Raw genomic sequence first — 26,094 nt, 5'->3', positions numbered from 1 at the left:
TTTTGTGCATGGTGTAAGTTGGTGGTCTAGTTTTATTTTTTTGCATGTACCTACCCAATTTTCCCAACACTGTTTATTAAAGAGACTCTCTTTGCTTCATTGTATACTCTTGCCTTCTTTGTCAATGTATATTTACATAATTAAAACTTTGGGGTTATAGTTATTGTAACTGTGGTGTTATTATGGATTTTTTTCAGCCCTGAGGACAGTTTGAAATGAAAAGTAAAAATAAAACTATCTTTCACTAACATTATGTAATTTCTAAGAAATCAGGTAGCATTATGGAAATTTTCTCTGCCTAGTCATTAAGCTTGCCTTATTGCTTTCAGTTTCCTGTAGTGAAACTTTAAAATCCCTTCAATTTTTGGTTTGTATTTCATATTCTGATCCTCTGCTCTCTGACTGTGTGGGGAGGTGAAGTGTGTAAAGAAACCTCAGGATTTGAAGGGAAAGAAGTTTATCAGAAACCAACACAGCTAAAGTAAGAGACAGAGTTCTCATCCAAGCTGCTTTGTTACCAGCTCCAGCTCTAAGAGATTTCTGCTTCTGATTTTACAGTTAAGGTAAGATTGGGATCAGCATGGGGAAAGATTTGCAAATGTCAGATTGTTTAAAAACACTCTATTGCTTTACCTGTGGTGGTGCAGTGGATAAAGTGTCAACCTAGGACACTGAGGTCGCTGCTTTAAAACCCTGGGCTTCCCTGGTCAAAGCACATATGGGAGTTGATGCTTCCTGCTCCTCCTCCCTTCTCTCTCTCTCTCTCTCTTTCTCCTAAAATAAATAAAAATGTCTTAAATAGAAAAAAGAAAAAAAGAAAACCCTCTGTCTAGAACAGGAGGCACCTGAGCTTGATGTGGATGATCAGACTTAATGAAAAACTAAATTGCGGTGTGGTCAGACAGGGGGCAGAATTCATTAAGTTCCAGCAGCGTTTGCTTACTGCTAAATTAGACACAAGCATGTGTAGAAACTGAGTTTGAAATGTCTTAAGACTCTTTTTCTTCCTTTGCCAATTTATGATTTTGGGGAATCATAATTACCACTTTAGTTACCTTTATCTTTGATAAAACCTGATAAATTATTTCAAACTTTATCCTGAAAATTCAAACCTATTACTATTATTTTCATGAGAAAGTGCAATGCATGAGATGCAATGCAAATAACTTGGTTACTCTGTTAAGGCCAAAAAGAGTTAAAACCCAAAGTGAATAATAAAGAGCTTCCAAGAAATCAGCTTTTAGTCATCATAGTCTTGGACTTCGTTTGAAAGTAGATTTCCTTTAGAAACAGCATGAATCGACTAGTGGGTTCCTTGGAACCCACTGATTCTTTAAGGCTTTTTATGTTGGTTCTGTTGCTACTACTGCCTCTACTATTACTATCACTTGATTCAACAGTTGCCCAGCTTTTCCCCTCTAAGTAGTCTTTCATTTTGTTTACTTCTTGGAATTCTCTTCTGCTTTAAATTTCTTATCACTGCACAAGCTTCATGTCTCTCCTTCTGTATGATCCCATTTGTCTCCTTGATAAGATCCTATTTCTCTTCCTCTGAATTCAAACTGAGAACAATACAAATGAAAGCAAAAGCAAACTACAATAATAAAAATAGCACAAGATCCAACTAAAACAGTATGGCTTAAAATTAAGATACTTTTACAAGAAATCCCATCACTAGCGTTTCTGAACCTTTTTAAAAAAATATTTCTTGGTATTTTCTTCCTTTATACTTTTTTTTATTACTATAGCCCTCTCCCTCGTTCTCTTAAGTTAGTGGTTCTACTGCTATAAATAGACATTAATTTATTTACTCCCATTTTTTGAAAACAGGCTTAAAGTGTTGAGTGAAACGCAATGATAAACTGATAGCAAGTTGCTATCTAGGATTGGAAATCAGGTCTGCCTTACTTTAAAGCCAGAATTAAGTATTTGTGTGTATGTATGTGAGAGAGAGTGAGAGAGAGATGAATTCTTCTATTGTCTTTATTTACAAATGACTAAGAGGCTTTAACGGTGTTAGGGCACATGCATCTCAGAGTACACATCACAGGCTGAATTATGAGTGACAAAGCACAATAAAGTATGGAACTTGATATGGGGCTTGAACACATTTCATTTACAATGATTTTGGATATAGGCTCTCCTAAAGGCATTAAAAATGTTACTTAGATAATATTTGGGGGAAATCTATAAAATACTTTTATTAATATAGATACACAGCTCTGATGCCATTCATTGGGAGGCCTGAGAATTCAGGCAGATTTGTAATCTTTCCCATTAGTGACAATATCCCAAAGAACAAGGGCTTGTCAGCCCTCATTATCTGTAAAAGATTTAAATCATGTATCTTCTGCTGTTCTAACTAATTGTTGTAGATAATTACTACCAGGTCCCCATATCTTTTTAATCTCAATATACTTATAACCCTTGCTATACACAAATCAGACAACCAGAACTCTACCACATAAATTGTTAATATTGCACTAGTGCTGAGTTAGAACAAAAAAAAATTGCCATTTGAATCTGTAAAATCATGTGGAATCCACTCTTTCTGGACCTAGGTTGGGCATTTTCTAATTCCCATGCCCTAGTGCTATGCCTTTGCAATGGACACCTATTCTCTGCTCCCAAGCAGTTTCTCTGTTTACCTTTACCTGTAGGATCCCCAGGGCACTGGCTATGAGAGAACTGGGAGAATGGGTCTTTGTAATTTTTAAAAAGCTGTTTTTACAGTTAAGTAGTAAGGAAACTCTGACCTCTTTATTATAAGATTTCAGTGAAAGAAAAAGCCAGGCATATGGTGACTTTTTAGTTTCTGCAGTTAATAATCACTTGTGAAATGAAAGAAAATTGTTCTTTATGATAAGGCAAGACAAAAAAACATGGAATCGCTCAAATCTTACGTAGTTTAAAATGTTTTATTGGGGACATTTCAGGTTATAGGAATTGATGCCTAGAAGTAACAAAATAAATGGTTAAGTATTATTTTAAAAAAGTATTTTCATGCACAGGTCTATTGGGCATGTGTATGTTCTTTTTGTAGAGGTTTCTCTTCAGTTCCTTTGTTCATTTCTTATTTGGATTGCTTGTATTTTTTGGTGTTGAGCTTACAGGTTCCTTAAAATTTGGCCAATAAATATATAAAAAGATGTTCCACATTACTAATGAACAGAGAAATGCAAATTAAAACTACATGAATATTTCACCCCCACACCTGTCAGAATGACTCTCATCAATAAATCCACAAGCAACAAGTGTCGGAGAGGATGTAGAGATAAGGGAACCTCGTGCTCTGCTGGTGAGAATGCAGACTGGTGCAGCCACTGTGGAAAGCAGTATGGAGTTACCTTAAAAAATTAAAAATGGAAATGCCTTATGACCCAGCAATTCCTTTTCTAGGAATATATTCAAAGAAAACCAAAACACTATTTCAAAAGCTATATGCACCCCTATGTTAATTATAGCATTGCTTACAATAGCCAAGACATGGGATCAAGACCAAGTGTCTGTCAGTGATAGTGGATAAAACAGCTGTTGTACATTTACACAACAGAATGCTATGGGGCCATAAGAAGGAAGGAAATCCAACCTTTTGTGACAGCATGAATGGACCTGGAGAGCATTATGCTAAGTGAAATAAGCCAGCCAGGGAAAGACAAATATAATATAATTTAACTCATATGTGGAATCTAATAAACAAAATGAACTAACAAACAAAACAGAAACAGACAAATAAATACAGAGAACAGATTGATAGCTCTCAAAGGGGAAGGGCATGGAGGACTGGACATAAAAAGTAAAGAGGTTCAGTAAAGAAAAAAAGATCATAGATACTGACTGACAACACTGTGGTGATTGTGGGAAGGATAAGGGCATGGACTGGTAGAAAAGGAAAAAGGGGGGATAAATGGTGATGGAAGGAGGCTTGACTTGGGGTGGTGAAAGCCGGGTGCAGTGTACAGATGAGATATTATGGGATGGTACACCTGAAACCTATGTAATGTTATTAATCAATGTCACCTAGATGAAGTCAATTAAAAAAGAACATAAGTAAAAAGTATTTTCACTCATTTTCTAATTCATAAAATAATCATGCATTAAAAGTTTTGACTGGAGGTCTGACCCGTGGTGGCGCAGTGGATAAAGCGTCGACCTGGAAATGCTGAGGTTGCCGGTTCGAAAACCTGGGCTTGCCTGGTCAAGGCACATATGGGAGTTGATGCTTCCAGCTCCTCCCCCTGTCTCTCTCTCTCCTCTCTCTCTTCTCTCTAAAAATGAATAAACTAAAAAAAATTAAATTAAAAGTTTTGACTGGAAAAGGCACACCAATATCTATATAAAAAATTATTTGTAACAGCTACAATTTGTTCATCAGTGCTATATAATGACCTGCCATGATTTAGTATAATGCACTTTGACTGGACATAGCCCTAAGTCAGGGAAGAGCAAGTTTAGATGGGGCAAAAGCAAGAAGTGCAATACAACAAATAGTGGCCATAAAGATTCAATGTGAGGATTCAGAGAAGTAAGAACTAAGAAACATAAGCAAGTGAAAAGATACGGCGAAAGTCAGATTCAAACATTCAAACTAGCAATGATTAGATTCAGAAAATGCTTTCTCATAATCCCATCAAATATATAAGAGCCAGAGGTGACGTCACGGAAATGGCGCCGTGAGCAGCGTGTCCGACAGATCTCCCCAAAATCTCAACAAATTTATCAACTAGAAACGGAAAAATTTATCCTCGGAGCATTCCGGAGTTCCACACACACACTGAAACCAAAAGGACTGTTATCACTTGAATCTGAGAGACGGGTCAGAGCTGATGGCGTGAGGGAAGCTAACTACCGCACGGACGTTCATTCAAGCCAAGGAGGGAGTGCGCCTGTGGTGAGTCAACCCACGCGTGCGACTGCCCGCCCACACTCGGGGAGCGGCAACCTGGGCGCTGGCTGCCGCTAGCGTGCCCTGAGAAACCGCGCGTGCACGGTCGGAGAGTCCCCAGCCACCGGCGTGCCCTGAGAAACCGCGCATGCGCCCCGTGCTGCAGTCCAGATAGTCCCCGAGTCCCTAGCCACCGGCGTGCCCTGAGAAACCGTGCACGCACCCCATGCCGTGGTCCGGAGAGTCCCCAGCCACCAGCGTGCCCTGAGAAACCGTGCGCGCGCCCCGTGCCACGGTCCGGGAGGGGCGCCAAGGCTGTCTTCCCTAGTTGGGAGATTCTCTCCGTGGGCGGGGCATCTCACTCAGCCATTCAAGCTAACAATCAAGCGTTGGGGGAGGGGCATGCAGGCAGCCTGAAATACTTTCTGGAGCACAGCTGTGGATCCAATCACTGAAATTAGCTTAACCCACGAAATCTGCGCACCCACGGGGCTCTAATTGATAAGATCTATCCCAGTTCAGTGATCCAAGACAAGAGGCGTGATATTTTTCAATGCCTTTCGCTAAAGGGGTGGAGGCAACTTCTGATTGACAGAGCCTCCATATTCAGGGATATACCTAACAAGAGGGACTTGGCTGATATTAAGATCTATACAGCAAGCAGAGACTAGTGCTTCTTCTTCCCAGCCAAAACAGGCTACAAAGTATGGAAAGCCTGGGTTGAGTGGTCCAACTGAATGCTAAGTGCTGAACAGTCACCTTGACAAAAATTGACTCCCAGCCCCACCTGATTACGCTGGAGGCTCTGACTGCCAGAGCCTTACCCAGAGCCTTGCGCTGAGTGAGGATAGAGTGGGGATTTCCCAGCTCTTTGAGCCTCTTACTCCCCAGACAGAAGCAGTGGCAGCCTCATAGCTGGATCACCAGGCTGCTAATTCAGGAAGGGGAGACTAGGAGAGAGACTCCAGGAAAGCAAACTCTCTCATTGTTGGACTCTGCAAACGCCAACAAGCCTTGACTACCAGCGAGACTAAAGCCAATTATATGACATTGCCATAGAATCCCATCAACTGCAAATCCCTACCTAAGCATGACACAGGGACAGAACCTGGGGTACAGAGTCACCGACCAGTAAGAGGGAGAGAAAAGAAAAAAGAAGAAGTTAACCTCTCAAAATCAGGAAAAATCCACAGACTTTATAACTTGTTCCACTAATTCTTTGTTGTTGTTGTTTCTTTCTTCTATCTTATTGCCTTTATTATTATTTCTATTTCCTCCACCTCGGTCCTTTTATTCTCTGCCCATCTTATGCTACCCTTTTCTTGAACTACACTACCCATGAGTGTTACATTTTATTTCTTTTCTTCATCCTTACTCTCCTTTAGGGTTACACTCCAAAACCCTTAACTCTCAATCTCTCCCCTTTTGTTTTGTTTTTTTTTCCTTTCCTTTTTTCTTCCTTCATTTCTCTCTTTTTCTTATTTTTTCCTTTCTATTCGTTTATTCTTTTCTCCTTTTACTTTTCCTCCCATTCAATACTCAATCATAAACAAATTATTTAATTTGGGGTTCAAATTTTTTTTTCTTTCTTTTTTTCTGCTTTTGTTCTTGGTTTTCCTTTATTTTTTTGTTTTTGTGGCATTTTGGGTACTTTTTACATTGCTTTTTAACTCACTAGCATTCCTCCCAACCCAAAGTCTCCAGTGTATTTAGTCTTCGCTCCACTTAATACAACAGATTTTTACTTATTATTTTTATTTTTTCCTTCTTTAATTATTATTATTTTTTCTCTCCTTTTTTCTGTTTCCCTCTTATCCCTCTCATTATATCTCTTAGTCGACCATCACTTACAAGCAAATCATTTTATGCTTGTCTAAGATTTTCTCTTTTTTTTTTTTTTTTTTTTTTGCATTTAATAGGCCCCTACTCCCTTTTTCCCCCTTGAACTCTTCACCCCAAATCAAGCCCTCTGTTATAGGCAGTTTTTGTTCCATTTAGCTTAATATAATTCACAGGTCATCACGATATTTCCCTAAAGAGGTGAGAGGAGGGGAAGAGAAGAAAGAAAAAAGGGGGAAATAATAAATTATTACTTTTTTTTTTTTTTGTAGAGTGTTTTCCCTTTTTTTCCTTTTTATTCTTTATTAATTCTAATTAACACTATCAACAAGACCACCTTCAGATGTCAATAAGAAAAAGGAAATCGAATATTATGGATACAAAAGAGAGAGAAGTAACACAAATAGATGTGAAAAAATCTATGGAGAAAAGATTTAACATATTGGAAGCCTTGGAGCCAAATGACAGAGAATTTAAAATAGAAATCTTAAAAATACTCAGAGATATACAAGAAAACACAGAAAGGCAATTTAGAGAAATCAGAAAACAACTCAACGATCACAAAGAATATATTACCAAGAAAATTAAAACTATGAAAACAAATCAAACAGAAATGAAAAACTCAATTCACGAGCTGAAACATGAGGTAACAAGCTTAGCTAATAGAACAGCCCAGATAGAAGATAGGATTAGTGAAATAGAAGACAAGCAACTTGAGGCACAACAGAGAGAAGAAGAAAGAGACTCAAAAATAATAAAAAACGAGAAAGCCCTACAGGAATTGTCTGACTCCATCAGAAAGAATAACATAAGAATAATAGGTATATCAGAGGGAGAAGAGAAAGAAAATGGAATGGAGAATATACTCAAACAAATAATAGATGAGAACTTCCCAAGCCTGTGGAAAGAACTAAAGCCTTAAATTCAAGAAGCAAACAGAACACCGAGTTTTCTTAACCCCAACAAACCCACTCCAAGGCACATCATAATGAAGATGACACAAACCAATGACAAAGAAAAAATTCTCAAGGCAGCCAGGGAAAAGAAGAATACAAAATATAAAGGAAGGCCTATTAGATTATCATCAGATTTTTCAGCAGAAACTCTACAAGCTAGAAGAGAGTGGAACCCAATATTTAAAGTCCTGAAAGAGAGAAACTTTCAGCCAAGAATACTATACCCATCAAAGCTATCCTTCAAGTACGAAGGAGATATAAAAACATTCACAAATATAGAAAAGATGAGAGAATTTATCATCAGAAAGCCCCCACTCCAGGAAATACTAAGGGGGTTTTCCAACCAGATTCAAAGAAAAAAAGAAAACAAAACCACAAGTAACAGCTCCACCAAGAAAACAATAAAACCAAACTTAAACTGTGACAACAAAAGAAAAAAAAGGGGAGAAAGGATGAAGATTAACAGTAGCAAAGGACAATGAAGCACAGAAATACTCATAAGATAGGGTACTACAATGAATATGGTAGGTACCCTATTCATTACTTAATGGTTAACCACCCTTGAAAAAACCACCACAAAAACACTTGACTTAAAAAAGGTAGCAACAGAGGAAAGAAGTATGGAATACAAACAAACAAAAACAAACGATAGAAAAACAAAAGAGAAGAATCAAACAAGATACAAAACTAACAGAAAGCAATTTATAAAATGGCAATAGGGAATCCACAATTGTCAATATTTACACTAAATGTAAATGGATTAAACTTACCAATAAAAAGACACAGAGTAGCAGAATGGATTAAAAAAGAAAATCCAATTGTATGCTGCCTACAAGAAACACATCTAAGCAACAAGGATAAAAACAAATTCAAAGTGAAAGGCTGGAAAACAATACTCCAAGCAAACAACACCCAAAAAAAAGCAGGTGTAGCAATACTCATATCTAATAATGCTGACTACAAGACAGAAAAAGTACTCAGAGACAAAAATGGTCATTTCATAATGATTAAGGGGAAGTTGAATCAAGAAGACATAACAATCCTTAATATATATGCACCAAACCAAGGAGCACCAAAATATATAAGACAGTTACTTATTGACCTTAAAACAAAAACAGACAAAAATACAATCATACTTGGAGACCTCAATACACCGCTGATGGCTCTAGATCAGTCATACAAACAGAGAATCAATAAAGATATAGTGGCCTTAAACGAAACACCTGGATATAATAGACATCTACAGGACACTTCATCCCAAAGCGACAGAGTATACATTTTTCTCTAGTGTACATGGAACATTCTCAAGAATTGACCATATGTTGGGCCACAAAGACAATATCAGCAAATTTAGAAAAATTGAAATTGTACCAAGCATATTCTCTGATCATAAAGCCTTGAAACTAGAATTCAACTGTAAAAAAGAGGGGGAAAACCCCACAAAATTGTGGAAACTAAACAACATACTTCTAAAAAATGAATGGGTCAAAGAAGAAATAAGCGCAGAGATCAAAAGATATATACAGACAAATGAAAATGAAAATACGACATATCAGAATCTCTGGGATGCAGCAAAAGCAGTAATAAGAGGAAAGTTCATATCACTTCAGGCCTTTATGAACAAACAAGAGAGAGCCGAAGTAAACCACTTAACTTCACACCTTAAGGAACTAGAAAAAGAAGAACAAAGACAACCCAAAACCAACCAAAGAAAGGAGATAACAAAAATCAGAGCAGAAATAAACGAAATAGAGAACAGAAAAACTATAGAAAAAAATCAATAAAACAAGGAGCTGGTTCTTTGAAAAGATCAACAAAATCGACAAACCCTTGGCAAGACTCACCAAGGAAAAAAGACACAGGACTCAAATAAATAAAATCCAAAATGAAAGAGGAGATATCACCACAGACATCATAGATATACAAAGAATTATTGTAGAATACTATGAAAAACTATATGCCACCAAATACAACAATCTAGAAGAAATGAATAAATTCCTAGAACAATACAACCTTCCTAGACTGAGTCATGAAGAAGCAGAAAGCCTAAACAGACCAATCAGCAGGGAGGAAATAGAAAAAACTATTAAAAATCTCCCCAAAAATAAAAGTCCAGGCCCAGACGGTTATACTAGTGAATTCTATCAAACATTCAAAGAAGACTTGGTGCCTATTCTACTCAAAGTCTTCCAAAAAATTGAAGAAGAAGCAATACTTCCAAACACATTTTATGAGGCCAACATAACCCTCATACAAAAACCTGGCAAGGATGGCACAAAGAAAGAAAACTATAGACCAATATCTCTAATGAATACAGATGCTAAAATACTAAACAGAATACTGGCAAATCGAATACAACAACATATTAAAAAAATAATACATCATGATCAAGTGGGATTCATCCCAGAATCTCAAGGATGGTTCAACATACTTAAACGGTTAACGTAATACACCATATCAACAAAACAAAGAACAAAAACCACATGATCTTATCAATAGACACAGAAAAGGCTTTTGATAAAATACAACACAATTTTATGTTTAAGACTCTCAACAAAATGGGTATAGAAGTAAAATATCTCAACATGATAAAGGCCATATATGATAAACCATCAGCTAACATCATATTAAATGGCGTAAAACTGAGGAGTTTCCACCTTAAATCAGGAACAAGACAGGGTTGTCCACTCTCTGCACTCTTATTTAACGTGGTGCTAGAAGTTCTGGCCAGAGCAATCAGACAAGACAAAGAAATAAAAGGCATCCATATCGGAAAAGAAGAAGTAAAGGTATCACTTTTTTGCTGATGATATGATCCTATACATCGAAAACCCAAAGGACTCCACAAAAAGATTACTAGAAACAATAAACCAATACAGTAAGGTCGCAGGATACAAAATTAACATACAAAAGTCCATAGCCTTTCTATATGCCAACAATGAAATACTAGAAAACGAACTAAAAAAAATAATCCCCTTCACGATTGCAACAAAAAAAATAAAATACCTAGGAATAAACATAACAAAGAATGTAAAGGACCTATATAAAGAAAACTACAAGGCATTGCTAAGAGAAATAGAAAAAGACACAATGAGATGGAAAAATATTCCTTGTTCTTGGATAGGAAGAATAAATATAATCAAAATGGCCATATTACCCAAAGTAATATATAAATTTAATGCAATTCCCATCAAAATTCCTATGACATTTTTTAAAGAAATGGAACAAAATATCATAAGATTTATATGGAACTATAAAAAACCCCGAATAGCCAAAGCAATCCTAAGGAAAAAGAAAGAAGCTGAGGGCATTACAATACCTGACTTTAAACTATATTATAGGGTCACAATAATCAAAACTGCACGGTATTGGCAGAAAAATAGACACTCAGACCAATGGAACAGAATAGAAAGCCCAGAAATAAAACCACATATATATGGTCAAATAATCTTTGATAAAGGGGCCAATAACACAAAATGGAGAAAAGAAAGCCTCTTCAACAAATGGTGTTGGGAAAACTGGAAAGCCACATGCAAAAGAATGAAACTCGACTACAGCCTGTCCCCGTGTACTAAAATTAATTCAAAATGGATCAAAGACCTAAATATAAGATCTGAAACAATAAAGTACATAGAAGAAGACATAGGTACTAAACTCATGGACCTGGGTTTTAAAGAACATTTTATGAACTTGACTCCAATGGCAAGAGAAGTGAAGGCAAAGATAAATGAATGGGACTACATCAGAATAAAAAGTTTTTGCTCAGCAAGAGAAACTGATATCAAAATAAACAGCCAACTAAATGGGAACTGATATTTTCAAACAACAGCTCAGATAAGGGCCTAATATCCAAAATTTACAAAGAACTCATAAAACTCAACAACAAACAATCCAATAAAAAAATGGAAAGAGGACATGAACAGACAATTCTCCCAGGAAGAAATACAAATGGCCAACAGATATATGAAAAGATGCTCAGCTTCATTAGTTATTAGAGAAATGCAAATCAAAACTACAATGAGATACCACCTCACCCCTGTTAGATTAGCTATTATCAACAAGACGGGTAATAGTAAATGTTGGAGAGGCTGTGAAGAGAAGGGAACTCTCATCCACTGTTGGTGGGACTGTAAAGTAGTACAATCATTATGGAGGAAAGTATGGTGGTTCCTCAAAAAACTGCAAATAGAACTACCTTATGACCCAGCAATCCCTCTACTGGGTATATACCCCAAAACCTCAGAGACATTGATCCGTAAAGACACATGTAGCCCCATGTTCATTGCAGCACTGTTCACAGTGGCCAAGACATGGAAACAACCAAAAAGCTCTTCAATAGAAGACTGGATAAAGAAGATGTGGCACATATACACTATGGAATACTACTCAGCCATAAGAAATGATGACATCAGATCATTTACAGCAAAATGGTGGCATCTTGATAACATTATATGGAGTGAAATAAGTAAATCAGAAAAAAACAAGAACTACATGATTCCATACATTGGTGGAACATAAAAACGAGACTAAGAGACATGGACAAGAGTGTGGTGGTTACCAGGGGTGGGGGGAGGGAGGACATGGGAGGGAGGGAGGGAGAGAGTTAGGGGGAGGGGGAGGGGCACAGAGAAAACTAGGTAGAGGGTGACGGAGGACAATTTGACTCTGGGCGAGGGGTATGCAACATAATTTAATGACAAGATAACCTAGGCATGTTTTCTTTGAATATATGTACCCTGACTTATTAATGTCATCCCATTAACATTAATAAAAATTTATAAAAAATATATATATAAGAGCCAGTGGAGCAGCCTAGAATAGACCGCTGACCTGCTTTGCTGTCTTTTTTTTTTTTTTAAACATTTTCTTCAGAAATATAGGCCATGCTGGGGAGTAGTATGACCCGAAGTTCAGGAAGCAAAATGACCTTTTCTGCTTAAAAACTGTAAGTCCTAGTCTATCCCATCTTCTCACTTACAGATAAGGTGACACCCTGGACATGGCCTCAGAGAGCCACATGGCAGCCCCAGTGTGCCTCATTGAGAACACTGAAGGGCAACTGGTGGTTAATCAGGAAGCTCTGAAGATCCTGTCTTCCATCACAGAGCCTCTTGTCGTGGTGGCTATCGTGGGTCTCTACCGCACGGGCAAATCCTACCTGATGAACAAGCTGGCTGGGAAGAAGGAGGGTGAGTGACACCAGCAAAGCTCTGCTGAGTCCCTTGTGTCCACCGACACTCCCAGCATTGAGTATGGTGATGTGAAGAGAGAAAGTTAGAGATGAAAGGAATATTGAAAGGTAGTGTTTGGGCCACAGCTGGTTAATTATCTTCTGGGAGATAAAGGACATATGTGTTCCTGACATATCACCTTTTTTTGTTGTTGTTTTGCTTTGTTTTGTTTAGCTTGATATCTCCTTGGAAAAGAGCAAAACACACAGCTTACAAAATTTAGGGGATCAAGGAACATGCAGAGACTCCAGTACTTTCAGCCTTTTGTATAGTGCATTTTCACCAATGAAATAAAAGTTCGTTTTGTATCTCATTTGCATAATCAAACAACTTCCTTTGACTTGTTTGCTTTTCTGATGTTCTTGTTTAATAAAAACAAAATCAAATCCTTCTTTTTTTATGGCTTCATATTCATTTTGAAATATCCCCTAAATTTTGTGGGCAGCATATTTGCCAATTATAAGGAATAAAACATCAATAAAATACCTTCTATATATGTAATTATAAACTATTAAAATTTTAGTAGCAAAATATTATTGTAAATAAATCCTTAAGTTTCCAACCAGTGGTACTTGGTATTTTTATTTTCCCATCTCTGCATTGTAGTACAGATCAACACTGGTTATACTGTTTTCCAACTCTCCATCTTGCTTTCCTTAAACCCTACCTCAGTTTTTCAAAAAGTCTCCAATTTCCAGATCCCATCATCTATTACAACCTCTCCACTCCCCCTGCAGGGTTCTCTGTTGGATCCACGGTGCAGTCTCACACCAAGGGAATCTGGATGTGGTGTGTGCCTCATCCTGAGAAGCCAAAACACACCCTCGTTCTGCTTGACACCGAGGGCCTGGGGGATGTAGAGAAGGTAAGGAGTGAGGATTCCTCTTTGTTTAGCCTTCTCATCTGTGAACATTCTTTACACAGAGATTATCTTTGTACTTTCGTTTGATCAGAGCATATCTTTTTTACCCCTTTTCTATATTCAATAGTCAAAGTTTGAAAACCTAAAGTGAGAAAATATTTTTATAAGCCAAAGTCATGATGGTCATGATGGGGGGGACTATATTAATGCGGAGCTAGGCAGTTAACTAAAATGCTGAAAGATGGTGCACATTAAATCACTGCCATAAGTCTGACCCTGCAGAGAATAGTGATTAGTACTGGGCCCTGGTTCAGAGGAACTTGAGTTCAAATCAGACTTCTGGCACTTGTAACAATCTGACTTTGACAAACAAGAGTAAGTGTCCATAAACTTTTTTTCCTTTGGTCTTATCCATCTTACCATTTGAATACACATGAGCTTTTCCAACTCTATGCTGGTAATACTAGGGCTAGGGAAGCAGCCTACTAAGGGTTAGGAAGCAGGGAAACCTTCACTGGTAGCACTTGACAATTTTCTAAATGCTCCCATCATATCTGGTTCTAAGCCCCCAAAGCATAGCCACTAAACTCAGGGGTTGGAATTCATGTACACAATCAGCTCCAGTGGGCTGGTGTAAGCTGGCTCTAGCACACAACTGGATCTTTCGCTTGAACTTCCCTTGTTTAGATATTGTTTTGCTTTTCATTTACCATAAATTCAATATGGTTATCCTCAATTTGTGCTTTAGTTTCCTCATCTGTAATAGGGAAATAGTTATAAATCTACCTCACAGCACTATTTTGAGTACTAGATAAAATAATGTGAGCTGTATTGTATATATAACTCAATAAAATATATATCTATGTTATGTATATAGGCCAACTTTGTTTTACTTAATTGAAAATATTCATTTTAAGTACTATGGTTAACCCCCAAATTTTGCAGATACCTAACTAGTTATAAGAGGGACTGCTGAGTTAACAGTATGTTTCCATATAAAATTATCAATGCTAATGACAGAACTATTCTATTTAAATTTATATGTTGCTCACAATTATTTTTGTTTGTCTTATTTAACATCATAGGTCAGGAGCTTATTTTTAATAATTGCACATTTCAGAATGCCATGAGACATGACTTAAATTTTTTCTGACTTCTAGGGTGACAAGAACAATGATACTCAGATCTTCGCACTGGCAATACTACTGAGTAGTACCTTTGTTTACAATACCATGAACAAAATTGACCAGAGGGCTATTGACCTATTGCAGTATCCTTTTATGATCTAAGATAGCACCAAAACCAGAGAGAACTTTTCTATCCACCAGTTATGTTTATGAGTCTTTGAATCAAATACACATACAAAAAATATCATAAACGTTAAAGGTACAAGAAAAAGAGCCCTTATATTTACTGATGAAATGAGAAATTACTTACAACACAAAGAAAACATATTGTATAGGGGTGTATGGAATTCAATATGCGCTTAGCTGCAGTCTTATTTCCACCAGTTTTGCTTAACTGTATCTCAGTTATGTAACAGAACTATCAAATCTGCTCTGGAGAGTAGCCTCACCTGATACTGATGGGGTTGAAGATACAGCTGACTTTGTGAGCTTCTTTCCAAATTTAGTATGGACTCTGAGAGATTTCTACCTATCCCTGGAAACAGATGGTCAAGAAATCACAGCAGATGAATACCTGGAAAATTCACTGAAGCTGAAGGAAGGTAACAGGGACTTCAGTTTTGGAAAGAGAGAGAAAAGTAATACAAGAATATCTCTGGGTATAGGTGGTTACATTTATAGTTTCTTATATTTATTCTCATGGCTAAGCCACTAAGTAAATAACTGACACTACTAATTTAAGTGAACTAATAGATTCAATATGAAATTGTATTAATTTTTGGTTAGGGTTTATGGATTTGTGTCAAAAAATAACATCAGGTGAAAGGCAGATATATTCATGGGAAATAGATGAAAATAAATGTTAAACCTATACTAAATAAATCCTATTTTTCCTTCCCCAGAGACTGATCAAAGTACTCAGAATTTCAATTTGCCCCGTTGTTGTATACAGAAATTCTTCCCAGCAAAGAAATGTTTTATCTTTGACTCACCTGCTCACCGGAAGAAGCTTGCCCAGCTGGAGAAACTGAATAACAATGAACTGGATCCTGATTTTGTGCAACAAGTGGCAGATTTCTGTTCCTACATCTTTCAGCATTCCAAGACTAAAGCTCTTTCAGGAGACATCAAAGTCGATGGACCTCGTGAGTACTGTTTGGAAGGTTTTCCTTCAACTTAACATTATAAATGGGGGCACTTTTTAAAAGTTTTTCCATTCCCTGTCAATGTTGAAAATGCATAGTCAGATACTACCAAGAAAACTCTGTGAAACACATTTATTTAGTTCCACTAGGTACCAAAAACATTTCTAGTAATTTTTTTGGAATGCCTCTAAAATAGTATAAATTGAGAATATAATGTGAAGAAAAGATTAAATTAAGAAATTCTACTTATAAGTGGCCCAGACTTGGACTAGACTAATCCACATGAGTTGGTGACATTTGTTTCATGAATATAGTGGGTATTTAGTATGTGTCACAGCCTTTGAAAAGCACAAGATGGGAACATACACTTTCTCTGTAAAAAATGAAACTTACCTGATACAAACATTAAACAAACAGAGACCCAAGTTGTCTAGAGCCCTAAAGGAAATCTAAACAGGCATCTTGGTCCAATATTTTAGAGATTCTATGTCTCAGAACTGTGTATATTATTGCCATACTCTAAAGCAGCAATTTTCAACCAGTGTGCTGTGCCATTTCAGTGTGCCTCAAGAATTTTTAAAGCATGCAATACCTGACTATTTAAGGACATTGACATTTTCCCTTTAAATTGTCAAATTTAAAATATGACAACACTCAACATAACAAAAGGCATCATGTGTGAATGAATCAAAATTATACCTGTTTTTTGTCATATCAGCAATTATATATAAATATGTATATATCTATATTTGGTGTGCTGCAATAATTAGTGTATGTGTAGCATGGGATGAAAAAGTTTGAAAATTGCTGCTCTAGAAGAATGGTGAGTATAAACAAAAGTATGCAAAGAACAAGAAAGACAAATAGGAAAGTTCGAACAAAGAGTAAAGAAGACTTGATTTAATTTACTCACTTTGTGCTTTTCAGCTAATACTCATACCTGCTTTATATACTGAAGTAGAAGAGAAAAGGAAATTTGGAAGGGAATGAAATCTGAGGAAGGGGAAAGAAAGAAAGAAAGGAGGCCAAAGGCCTGAAGCAAGCAGTCTAATCAAATGAATATGCATAATTTAACTACTTCTTCATTTTGTAATAGAAAAAGGATGGCATGAGGATGATCATGTAGACCTTGAGCATGTTCTTTCTGCAAAGAAAGAAAGATCTAGTTTATTGATCACACAGTTTTTCAAAAATCTTATTTAGGCCATTTGAACACTACACAGAATCCTGAAAAAGCTCTGGCAATACATTGTTAAATTAACATTTTCAGAACTACCCTCTTCAGGGTATACCTTTCTTCTCTGCAAATAATGAAAGCATCTCTTTCCCCTGTAAAGACCTAGGAAGTTTGGTGCTAACCTATGTCAATGCCATCAGCCGTGGGGATCTGCCCTGCATGGAGAACTCAGTATTGGCCTTGGCCCAAATCAAGAACTCAGTTGCAATACAAAAGGCTATTGCCCACTATGAGCAGCACATGGGCCAGAAGGTGCAGCTACCCACAGAAACCCTCCAGGAGCTGCTGGACCTGCACAGGGCCATTGAGAAAGAGGCCATTGAAGTCTTCATGAAGAATTCCTTCAAGGATGTGGGCCAAACATTCCAGAAGGAATTAGGGGTAATTATTTATTTATTTAGTGCTCTAGTTTATGGGACTTACATGTAACAGGGAAAACTATTGCTATGAAATGAAAAATAGAAACTTACTAAAGAAAAGTAATTCTTACTAGAATGGTAAATAATGACCATTATATATGTGACCAAGATATCCCTGTTATTCGGAAAACAAATAGGTACACAAATAAATAAACATGTAACTACTCTGGGTCCTATAAGTTCTGATAATTTCATACACACAACTGACCTTACCATGATATACCCATAGATTAAGTTTTTAAAATTAATTTTATTACTTGATTGCATTCAGAAAGTATTATTTACCTTTCTTTTTATGTTAATTAAGCATATAGAATTGCCAGATGGATCTATTAAATGATCATGTCTCTGGGTTTAATATTATTCTAGCTAATTATTCCACTGCACCTCCTTATTGAGAATCTCAGGGTCAGAAAATACTGAAAAAAGGAATATTTGTAAATAAGTCCATTGCATTTAAAATTAAGGCATGAGGCTAGAGATCAGTAGTCTGAAGATTCCATCTATCAAAGCAGAAATATCAAGAGAAAGGGGTTTCAGGAGATTTGAAGTACAAAACTGGTCATTTTTCCACACAGTATCATCCTTGGGACTTCCCTATGCCTGGTGGGAAGGACATAGTCCTGCTTGTAGTTTTCTGCTTTCTAGAAAAAAAATAGGTTCTTTCTGAGATTCACTTTTAGAAACACTGAAGTGTTGCTAACATCTTTTCCATGGTCTTGTTCTTTTGAAGATGCTGCTGGAAGCAAAACAGGCTGAGTTTTGTAAACAGAACTTGGAGGCATCACAGAATCGTTGCTCAGCCGTACTTCAGAATATTTTTGCTCCTCTAGAAGAAGATGTGAAGAAGGGGATTTTTTCAAAGCCAGGGGGGCATTGTCTTTTCATTCAGAAGAGAGATGCGCTGAAGGCAAAGTACTATCAGGAGCCCAGGAAAGGAATACAGGTATCCCTAGTTTCAGATATTACTTGTGAGAAATTGTTGGAGAAGGGGTGTTCTTTCAAAATCCAATCCAGAGAAAGAAAGTATTCATATTCTAACGACAGCTGTGAAATTAGACTAAACCAGGGGTTGGGAACCTTTCTGGCTGAGAGAGCCATGAACACCACATATTTTAAAATGTAATTCCTTGAGAGCCATACAACGACCCATGTACGTTATGCATTATCCAATAAAAATTTGGTGTTGTCCCAGAGGACAGCTGTAATTGGCTCCAGCCACCCGCAACCATGAGCATGAGCTGTTGGAAATGAATGGATTGTAATACATGAGAATGTTTTATATTTTTAACGTTATTATTTTTTAAATTAAAGATTTGTCTGCGAGCCAGATGCAGCCATCAAAAAAGCCACATCTAGCTTGCGAGCCATAGGTTCCCAACCCCTGGACTAAATAAATTGTCACCATATTCACCAGAAATTTATTGCAAACCTTCAACATTAGCTATAACATAGAGACAGACTTCTTTGGCTACCTAGGACAGAATTCCAAAAATTAAAAGTAACTTAGGAAAGAACAGTAATTCATTGGCTTACTTAAAACATCCAAGTTTAGTTTCAACTACGTTCAGGAATTTAAACCAAGTCATCAATTGTTCCCCTTTCTTCTTTTCTTTTCAGCTCCCACTTAGGTTTCTGTTCTGTTTCCTCAATATTGGCTTCATTCTCAGGAATGACTGCAAACATGACACCACCATCTCCAAGCTTAAGTGCATCATTTGCTCTCAGTCTGGGGGAGGTGGCAAGTTCCCCAGCATCGTTGATCATTTTCTCACCTGTACCAAAATCCTTTGTGCAAAGTGGCCTTGGGTGCTCTGGTTGGCCAGTCTAGAGTTGGGCCCACCTCTGTAACAGAAGAGGTTTGACAGACGGTTTCACTGTGTGCAGGCTTAGCATTTCCGGGAGGGAAAGAGGTTAGGAAGAAAAAGAAATAAAAAGGTTTACAAGGTGCTTAATCAGCATTACCTCCTTCTAACTGCATAATCTTGGGATTCCTAGGCTGAAGAAGCTCTGCAAAAGTATTTACAGTCCAAGCAGTCTATGAGTGATGCCATTCTACAGACAGACCAGACTCTCACTGCGAAGGAAAAGGAGAGGGAAGGTGAGAGAAAAACGGAAGAGATGCAAGACAGAGCTTTCTACACATTTTCAATGAATTTGGCCTGGTTTACCTGGATCATTAGACTAGAGCAAGAACCGCAATGATGATTTTTAGCTCCTCAAACTGTATCCAAAGTAGGACATTGTACTATCAGGGGTAAAGGAAGAGTGGCCCTAAGGAATTTTCAACAGTGGGAAACAGAAAAAAGGGGCACTTGAATCCTAAACAGGTTTGTTTGTTTTCTCCTTTCTCAGAAGCACGTTTGAAATTAGAGGCTGCAAAGGCTGCAGCACAAAGATTGCAAGAGAATCAAAGGAAGACCCGGGAACTGATAGAGTTGAGGGAGAGACAGCATCAGGAACAAGTAAAACAAATAGAGATGCAGAGAGCCATACAGCAGGCAGAGCAACAGAGGGCTTTGGAACGTCAGCTCCAGGTAAGTATTCAGCCATTCTTTCATCTCAGAAATTTAATTGGCATATCCCCTCTCTGTATTGATAAGAGCATGAAGCAGTGACAAAGAGGGAGAGGCAGCATGATAATAGGGCTCAGGGCAGGAACTCTGGAGTCAGACAGCCTGGCTGAGAATCTCAGCTTCACATCTTACTAAAAATATGGTTTGGGCAAATTATCAGTCCCCTCTATGCCTTAGTTTCCACTTGTAGAAAATAGAGACAGTAATAATACCTATTTGATAAGGTATTTAATAATTAAATGAGTCAATATTTGTATTTAGATTGGTGCTGAGCACAGAATAAGCACTATAATTTGTTAAATAAAGTCCAAGAACATTGCTAACACACCCTAATTACTCTTTTATATGTTATTTGTTATAAACAGTTCTTTCCTTTGGTCATAGACTATTTACTACCTTGTTAAATTAGTTTTATATTACTGTATCTGTGCCGCTGTCTTTGCCTTAATTGTCACTTGTTCTAAAGGGTTATAACTTGCAGAGTTTGTTTCATCCAGTCTTTTATCATCATCATCACTCAAAAGCAGTATTTTCTATTTAGCAAATACTGTACAAGGTACTTAATACACATTCTCTCATCAAATCTGTTTATTGTGAGGCAGAACCATTGTGTCTCTATTTTTCTGATTAGAAACATTAGATTCTATGCCCTGGCTAATTAGCTCAGTTGGTTAGAGTATCATCCCAGTGCACCATGGTAGTGGGTTTTGATCCCCGGTCAGGGCACATACAACAGTCAACCAATAAATGCATAAATAAGTGGAATAACAAATTGTTATTTCTCTCTCTCTCTTTTTTTCTCTCCCTTCATTTCTTTCTAAGATTAACTTTAAAAAATAAAAATGTTAGGTTCCAAAGAGATAACTAAAGGATAATATCACACAAGCCTAGTGGGTGATCAAAACTGCCTGTGTAGTAAGAAGTGAAGTGCTTTTATTTCTGTAAACTTAGTACGAAATTTTTATGTGAACACCCTTTTGAGATGAAGAGCACCCCAACCTCCCGCAGGATGACCAGTCTACCTGTAGGTCCTAGTTTTCCAGGTGATGTTCCAAGACAGTTTTGTGATTAGAGCCCTACACTGAGGGGCAGCATGGTCAACCTGGGGTTCTTGATCTCCTCACTCTTTCCTCTACTTCTGCTCCATACTGTGAAACAAATTCCCTATCTAAGGCTCTGACTTTTCACATGACTGTGGATGTCACCTCGACCCCCAGTTGTTGTATTAGCCTTTTCTCAAAGAACTAGATCTGACATTTTCTGTGTACCAATGAACACTGATGTCAAGATGTGACTCAGGCTTCCCAAGGAGGATGGGGGAAGAGAACTCAGGATGCAATTCGTCAGACTCCAATACTTCAGAAATTGAGTAATGCTGATGTTTCTGCAGCTTAAGAAAGAGATATGGGAGAATTACTCAGGCAGGAAACCAAGAATGAGAGGTAAAATAGAAAAGAGAATTTAAGGACTGTCTTTTGTTACTGATGGCTTAAAACAAGTAAGGAAAGTCAATGATTTGGGCTTATCCTCCTCTCCCCAATGTTGTGGATGTTACTTTTTGTTAAACTCTGTAGTTTTATTTATCACTCTTTAGGAAGAAGCTGCAAAGCAGCAGGAGAGAATCCAAGCTGAAATGATAAGACTTCAGAATCTAATCTGGCAGCAACAGCATAACGTCCACTCAAAACATAATGGCTGCTTCATAATGTAAAGCTAAACATCAAAACATCTTTTCGTGTTCACATGAAACTTTTAGAAGTTTGTGGGAACAGAAGTTTCTGAAGACAGAAAGAAACAAGAAACTATAAAACTTGGAACAATTCTCATTTAAATAAATTTTATAGTAATTATATCAAACTTTTGTATTGTTTTTAAGTTATGATGCTCATAATTGATAAAATGTGCATTTCAGTAGTTTAAATGATGGTTATTCCTTAAAAAGATTAATTGTATAATAAGAGATATTTGATCATTGCCTTCGTTTGGTGGAGATATTGGGCTGTTTCTCTCAGGGGAAACTTCCTCTTACCCCAATGTCACCCCTCTAATTTTCTCATGGTGCACTGAGAGAGAGCTAGCGCATATAAATCACAATAAGCTAAGTCAAATTGGACTTGACCAAAGTCTTGAGCTCAGATGGCTATCACTCCTGCCAAATCATCATTTGCTGGATGGCACTGGGGGGGGGGGGGGAGTCACTAATGGTAAGACAATTGACCTGACTTCTCAGTGGAGACAATGTATGGTTCTCAATTAGGTGGAGGCTGTCCAGCCTATGGGCAGTGATGTGACTACTGGTCATGGTCAGTAGAAAGTTTGCTTAGAAAGAATCCAAACTGTAAGCAAATAACACTGTAATGAAATAGAGGTGCTCCAGAAGATGGAAGCAACTACTAGTATAGAAATTGTGTCATAGGCCAAAAGCTAAGGAAGCCTTTCCTTTATGCTACCTTCTTCCAGAGCATAACTTAAATAGACAGTTTATATCATGAAGCAATGTATAATGATCTTCATAAGTGTGTGTTTTGTCTTCATAATCCTAGATATTGTGCCAAAATATCTAATGAGGCTCATTTTATTTTGTGCTTGCTTATAAGGCTAAAGTTGAAAGATCTTAATTCTTTGCAATTGTATATGAAAGCCTACTGATTTTTCTGAAAAATGACAAATTGTATACATATAAGTTTGTACATATTTTTATTTATAAGTAACCATAAAAATTTTAAATAACTCTACCATTCTGTTTTTATTTTCCTCAATTTTTAGAAGTTTGTGGGGAGCTTCCTGAATTTTTTTAAGGAGATTAAGAATTACTTTAAGATTGAGCCTGACCAGGCAGTGGCACAGTGGATAGAGCGTTGACCTAGGATGCTGAGGATTCAGGGTTAAAACTCCAAGGTTGTCTACTTGAGTGTGACAGGCTCATCTGGCTTGCATGTGGGCTCACCAGTTTGAGCACGAGGTCACCAGCTTGAGCGTGGAATTGTAGACATGACCCCATGGTCACTGGCTTAAGCCCAAAGGTTGCTGGCTTGAGCCCAAGGTCTCTGGCTTCAGCAAGACACCCCCAGTCAAGGCACATATGAGAAAGCAATCAATGAACAACTAAAAGTGCCACAACTAAAAGTTGACGCTTCTCATTTCTTTTCCTTTTTGTCTGTCTCTGCTCCTCTCTGTCTCTCTGTATTTCTGTATTTCTCTTGCTAAAAAAAAATAAGATTGAAAACAAAACACATTTTATTAATTATTTTTACTTTTTTGTCTGTTTTTTTTATCTCAAGTAAAATAGGCTTTACAAATATACAAATAATACACAAATCTCTATTTTTGTTTTCGTTAAATTGCTTACTTTTTTATATAAGGAATTTCTTAGTTATATTGTATTATAGGAGCTTAAACATTTTGATTGCTCAAAATATGATTGGTATTTACAAAAGAAAAACAAATAAACTTAATCTCTGTCTTTCCTTCAGTTCTGTGGACACTTTTATTAGGCTGAACTTCCCATATCAATAGGGCTTGCTGATGCTCAGCCGTATGTCTGGATTTGAATGGTACTTTAGAACATACCAAAGACCACAGCACAATTGTCTGAGCATTTGCTTAACAATACTCTGTAATTGCCTTTGCTAACTGTACAGTTCATTAAATGTATCTTAATATTCAAAGAAATGTCATGGTTGAAAAGAACAGCACTGTCTTCAAAACAAATATTTAATTCATTGTTACTTCTCTTATAGAGATTTAAAAAAAGAACAAACTTGCCTGACCAGGCGGTGGCGCAGTGGATAGAGCATAGGATTGAGAAGCTGAGGACCCAAGTTCGAGACCCGAGGTCACCAGCTTGAGCGCGGGCTTATCTGGTTTGAGCAAAGCTCACCAGCTTGGACCCAAGGTTGCTGGCACGAGCAAGGGGTTAATCAGTCTGCTGAAGGCCTGTGGTCAAGGCACATATGAGAAAGCAATCAATGAACAACTAAGGGTTGCAATGTGCAACAAAAACCTAATGATTGATGCTTCTCATCTCTCCATTCCTGTCTGTCCATCCCTGTCTATCCCTCTCTCTGACTCTCTTTCTGTCTCTGTAAAAAAACAAACAAACAAAAAAAACCCACACACATTAAAAAAAGAACAAACTTGAGACTTGGTGAAATTAAATAACTTATCTAAGGTTCCAAGCTAGGTACTATTAACTGAGATCATATTACAAAACATAAAATTTTGAGTTCAATACTTCTATTATATCTTCAGGAAAGAAAAAATATAAAGGCTTTCTCCCTACTTTTAGAAGCTACAGAGGTGCATGTTGCTTTCACCAGTGGTCCACATTCTTTCCCACCAGCATTCCTGGTTCCCACTCATCCCCAAATATTTTAATATAATATGACTCTCTTATGAGGTGCTCATCGGGTACATAATGACCAGAAAAAGACACACTAAGATGAACATTGACAGTTTCATGAAGCTACCAAGAGCTAGACTACATTTTCTGAACTTTGCAGCTTCTTTTGTGAGGTCAACTGATTAAGTTTTCAATGCAGTGAAAAGGCAAGGAAACAGACTCTCCCCTCAAGCCCCGGGTAGGGTGTTTCTGCTAACGCCTCGATTCTAGCCCTGTGGACATCAGACCTCCTGAACAGTAAGATAACTAACTTTATGGTGTTTTAAGCAACTGTTTTTAGGAATTAATTACAGCAGCAATAGGAACCTAATATAATGTTTTTATTAATTAACATTATCAAGAGTTATTGATATTGGTTAATATTTATTCAGAATTTATTATGTGCCAGTTATGAGCACTTTAATAATGTATTTACTGTTCATAAAAACTATGAATTAGGCCCTGGACGGTTGGCTCAGCGGTAGAGCGTCGGCCTGGCATGCAGGGGACCCGGGTTCTATTCCGGGCTAGGGCACATAGGAGAAGCGCCCATTTGCTTCTCCACTCCCCCTCCTTCCTCTCTGTCTCTCTCTTCCCCTCCCGCAGCCAAGGCTCCATTGGAGCAAAGATGGCCCGGGCGCTGGGGATGGCTCTTTGGCCTCTGCCCCAGGCGCTAGAGTGGCTCTGGTCGCGGCAGAGCGACACCCCGGAGGGGCAGAGCATCGCCCCCTGGTGGGCAGAACGTCGCCCCTGGTGGGTGTGCCGGGTGGATCCCGGTCGGGCACATGCGGGAGTCTGTCTGACTGTCTCTCCCCATTTCCAGCTTCAGAAAAAAAAAAAAACACTATGAATTATAATTAACAATATTAATAGAATTTGTTACCATTATTATTATTAAAGCTATTATTGTTATCATTATTGTGAAGTTGAGAATATTAAATAAATTGTCTAAAAGCAATGCCACAAAAAGCCTTTTGAAACTAGACCCCCACATTCATAATCATCTGGTGAGACTTTATCTACTCTTTCTAGTCATACTGAGAAATACAGAAAAATTGAATATGTCAAATTTTAAGTATGAAGATTACAACAATTAAAATAGAAAACATAGCTTCAAAATAGTCTGAAAGGATTCACATAAATAGTGACAAGAGATCTCCAAAAACAAGTAGAGAAAGTGTAGTATTGATTCTTTAGTAAACTGATCACTGATGGAACAGAAAGCTCAAAACATAGATTGTATGGGAATTATATAGGTTAAAGATGGACTTTTTTCTAGGTTAAAACAAATGAATGGTCATTTGAATACAGACAAAGTTGGACCCAGAATTCATATAATACAGTTAAAAAAATCCGACTTGATTAAAATATGAAAACATAAAAACTATAAAGATTCATTTGAGGAAAACAAGTATATGCTTTTCATAAACCTATAG

At 37.4% G+C, this 26,094-nt stretch overlaps 1 protein-coding gene across 3 annotated transcripts; it reads left to right on the top strand.

The window, feature by feature from the left end:
• Nucleotides 1-330: 330 nt before the first annotated feature.
• LOC136330943 (guanylate-binding protein 1-like) lies at nt 331-25,812 on the top strand. 3 transcript variants are annotated; one of them, XM_066268591.1, is made up of 11 exons: nt 331-563; nt 12,661-12,869; nt 13,649-13,776; nt 14,934-15,043; nt 15,306-15,502; nt 15,803-16,045; nt 17,383-17,663; nt 18,435-18,647; nt 19,700-19,802; nt 20,057-20,238; nt 24,018-25,812. In XM_066268591.1, exons 2-11 carry the CDS (start codon nt 12,680-12,682, stop codon nt 24,123-24,125), a joined length of 1,755 nt encoding a protein of 584 aa, XP_066124688.1. In that variant the 5' UTR covers nt 331-563; nt 12,661-12,679; the 3' UTR covers nt 24,126-25,812. The 3 variants fall into 3 exon arrangements, with proteins under 3 accessions (XP_066124688.1, XP_066124687.1, XP_066124689.1); XM_066268590.1 differs by lacking the exon at nt 24,018-25,812 and adding an exon at nt 21,872-22,983; XM_066268592.1 differs by lacking the exons at nt 12,661-12,869; nt 24,018-25,812 and adding an exon at nt 21,872-22,983.
• Nucleotides 25,813-26,094: the final 282 nt, after the last annotated feature.

The sequence above is a fragment of the Saccopteryx bilineata genome, chromosome 3 (genome assembly GCF_036850765.1).
Source record: "Saccopteryx bilineata isolate mSacBil1 chromosome 3, mSacBil1_pri_phased_curated, whole genome shotgun sequence".
In the NCBI taxonomy this organism is placed as follows: Eukaryota; Metazoa; Chordata; class Mammalia; order Chiroptera; family Emballonuridae; genus Saccopteryx; species Saccopteryx bilineata.
Note: the sequence above shows the minus strand (reverse complement) of the source record. Positions and strands in the feature narration are given on the sequence as shown.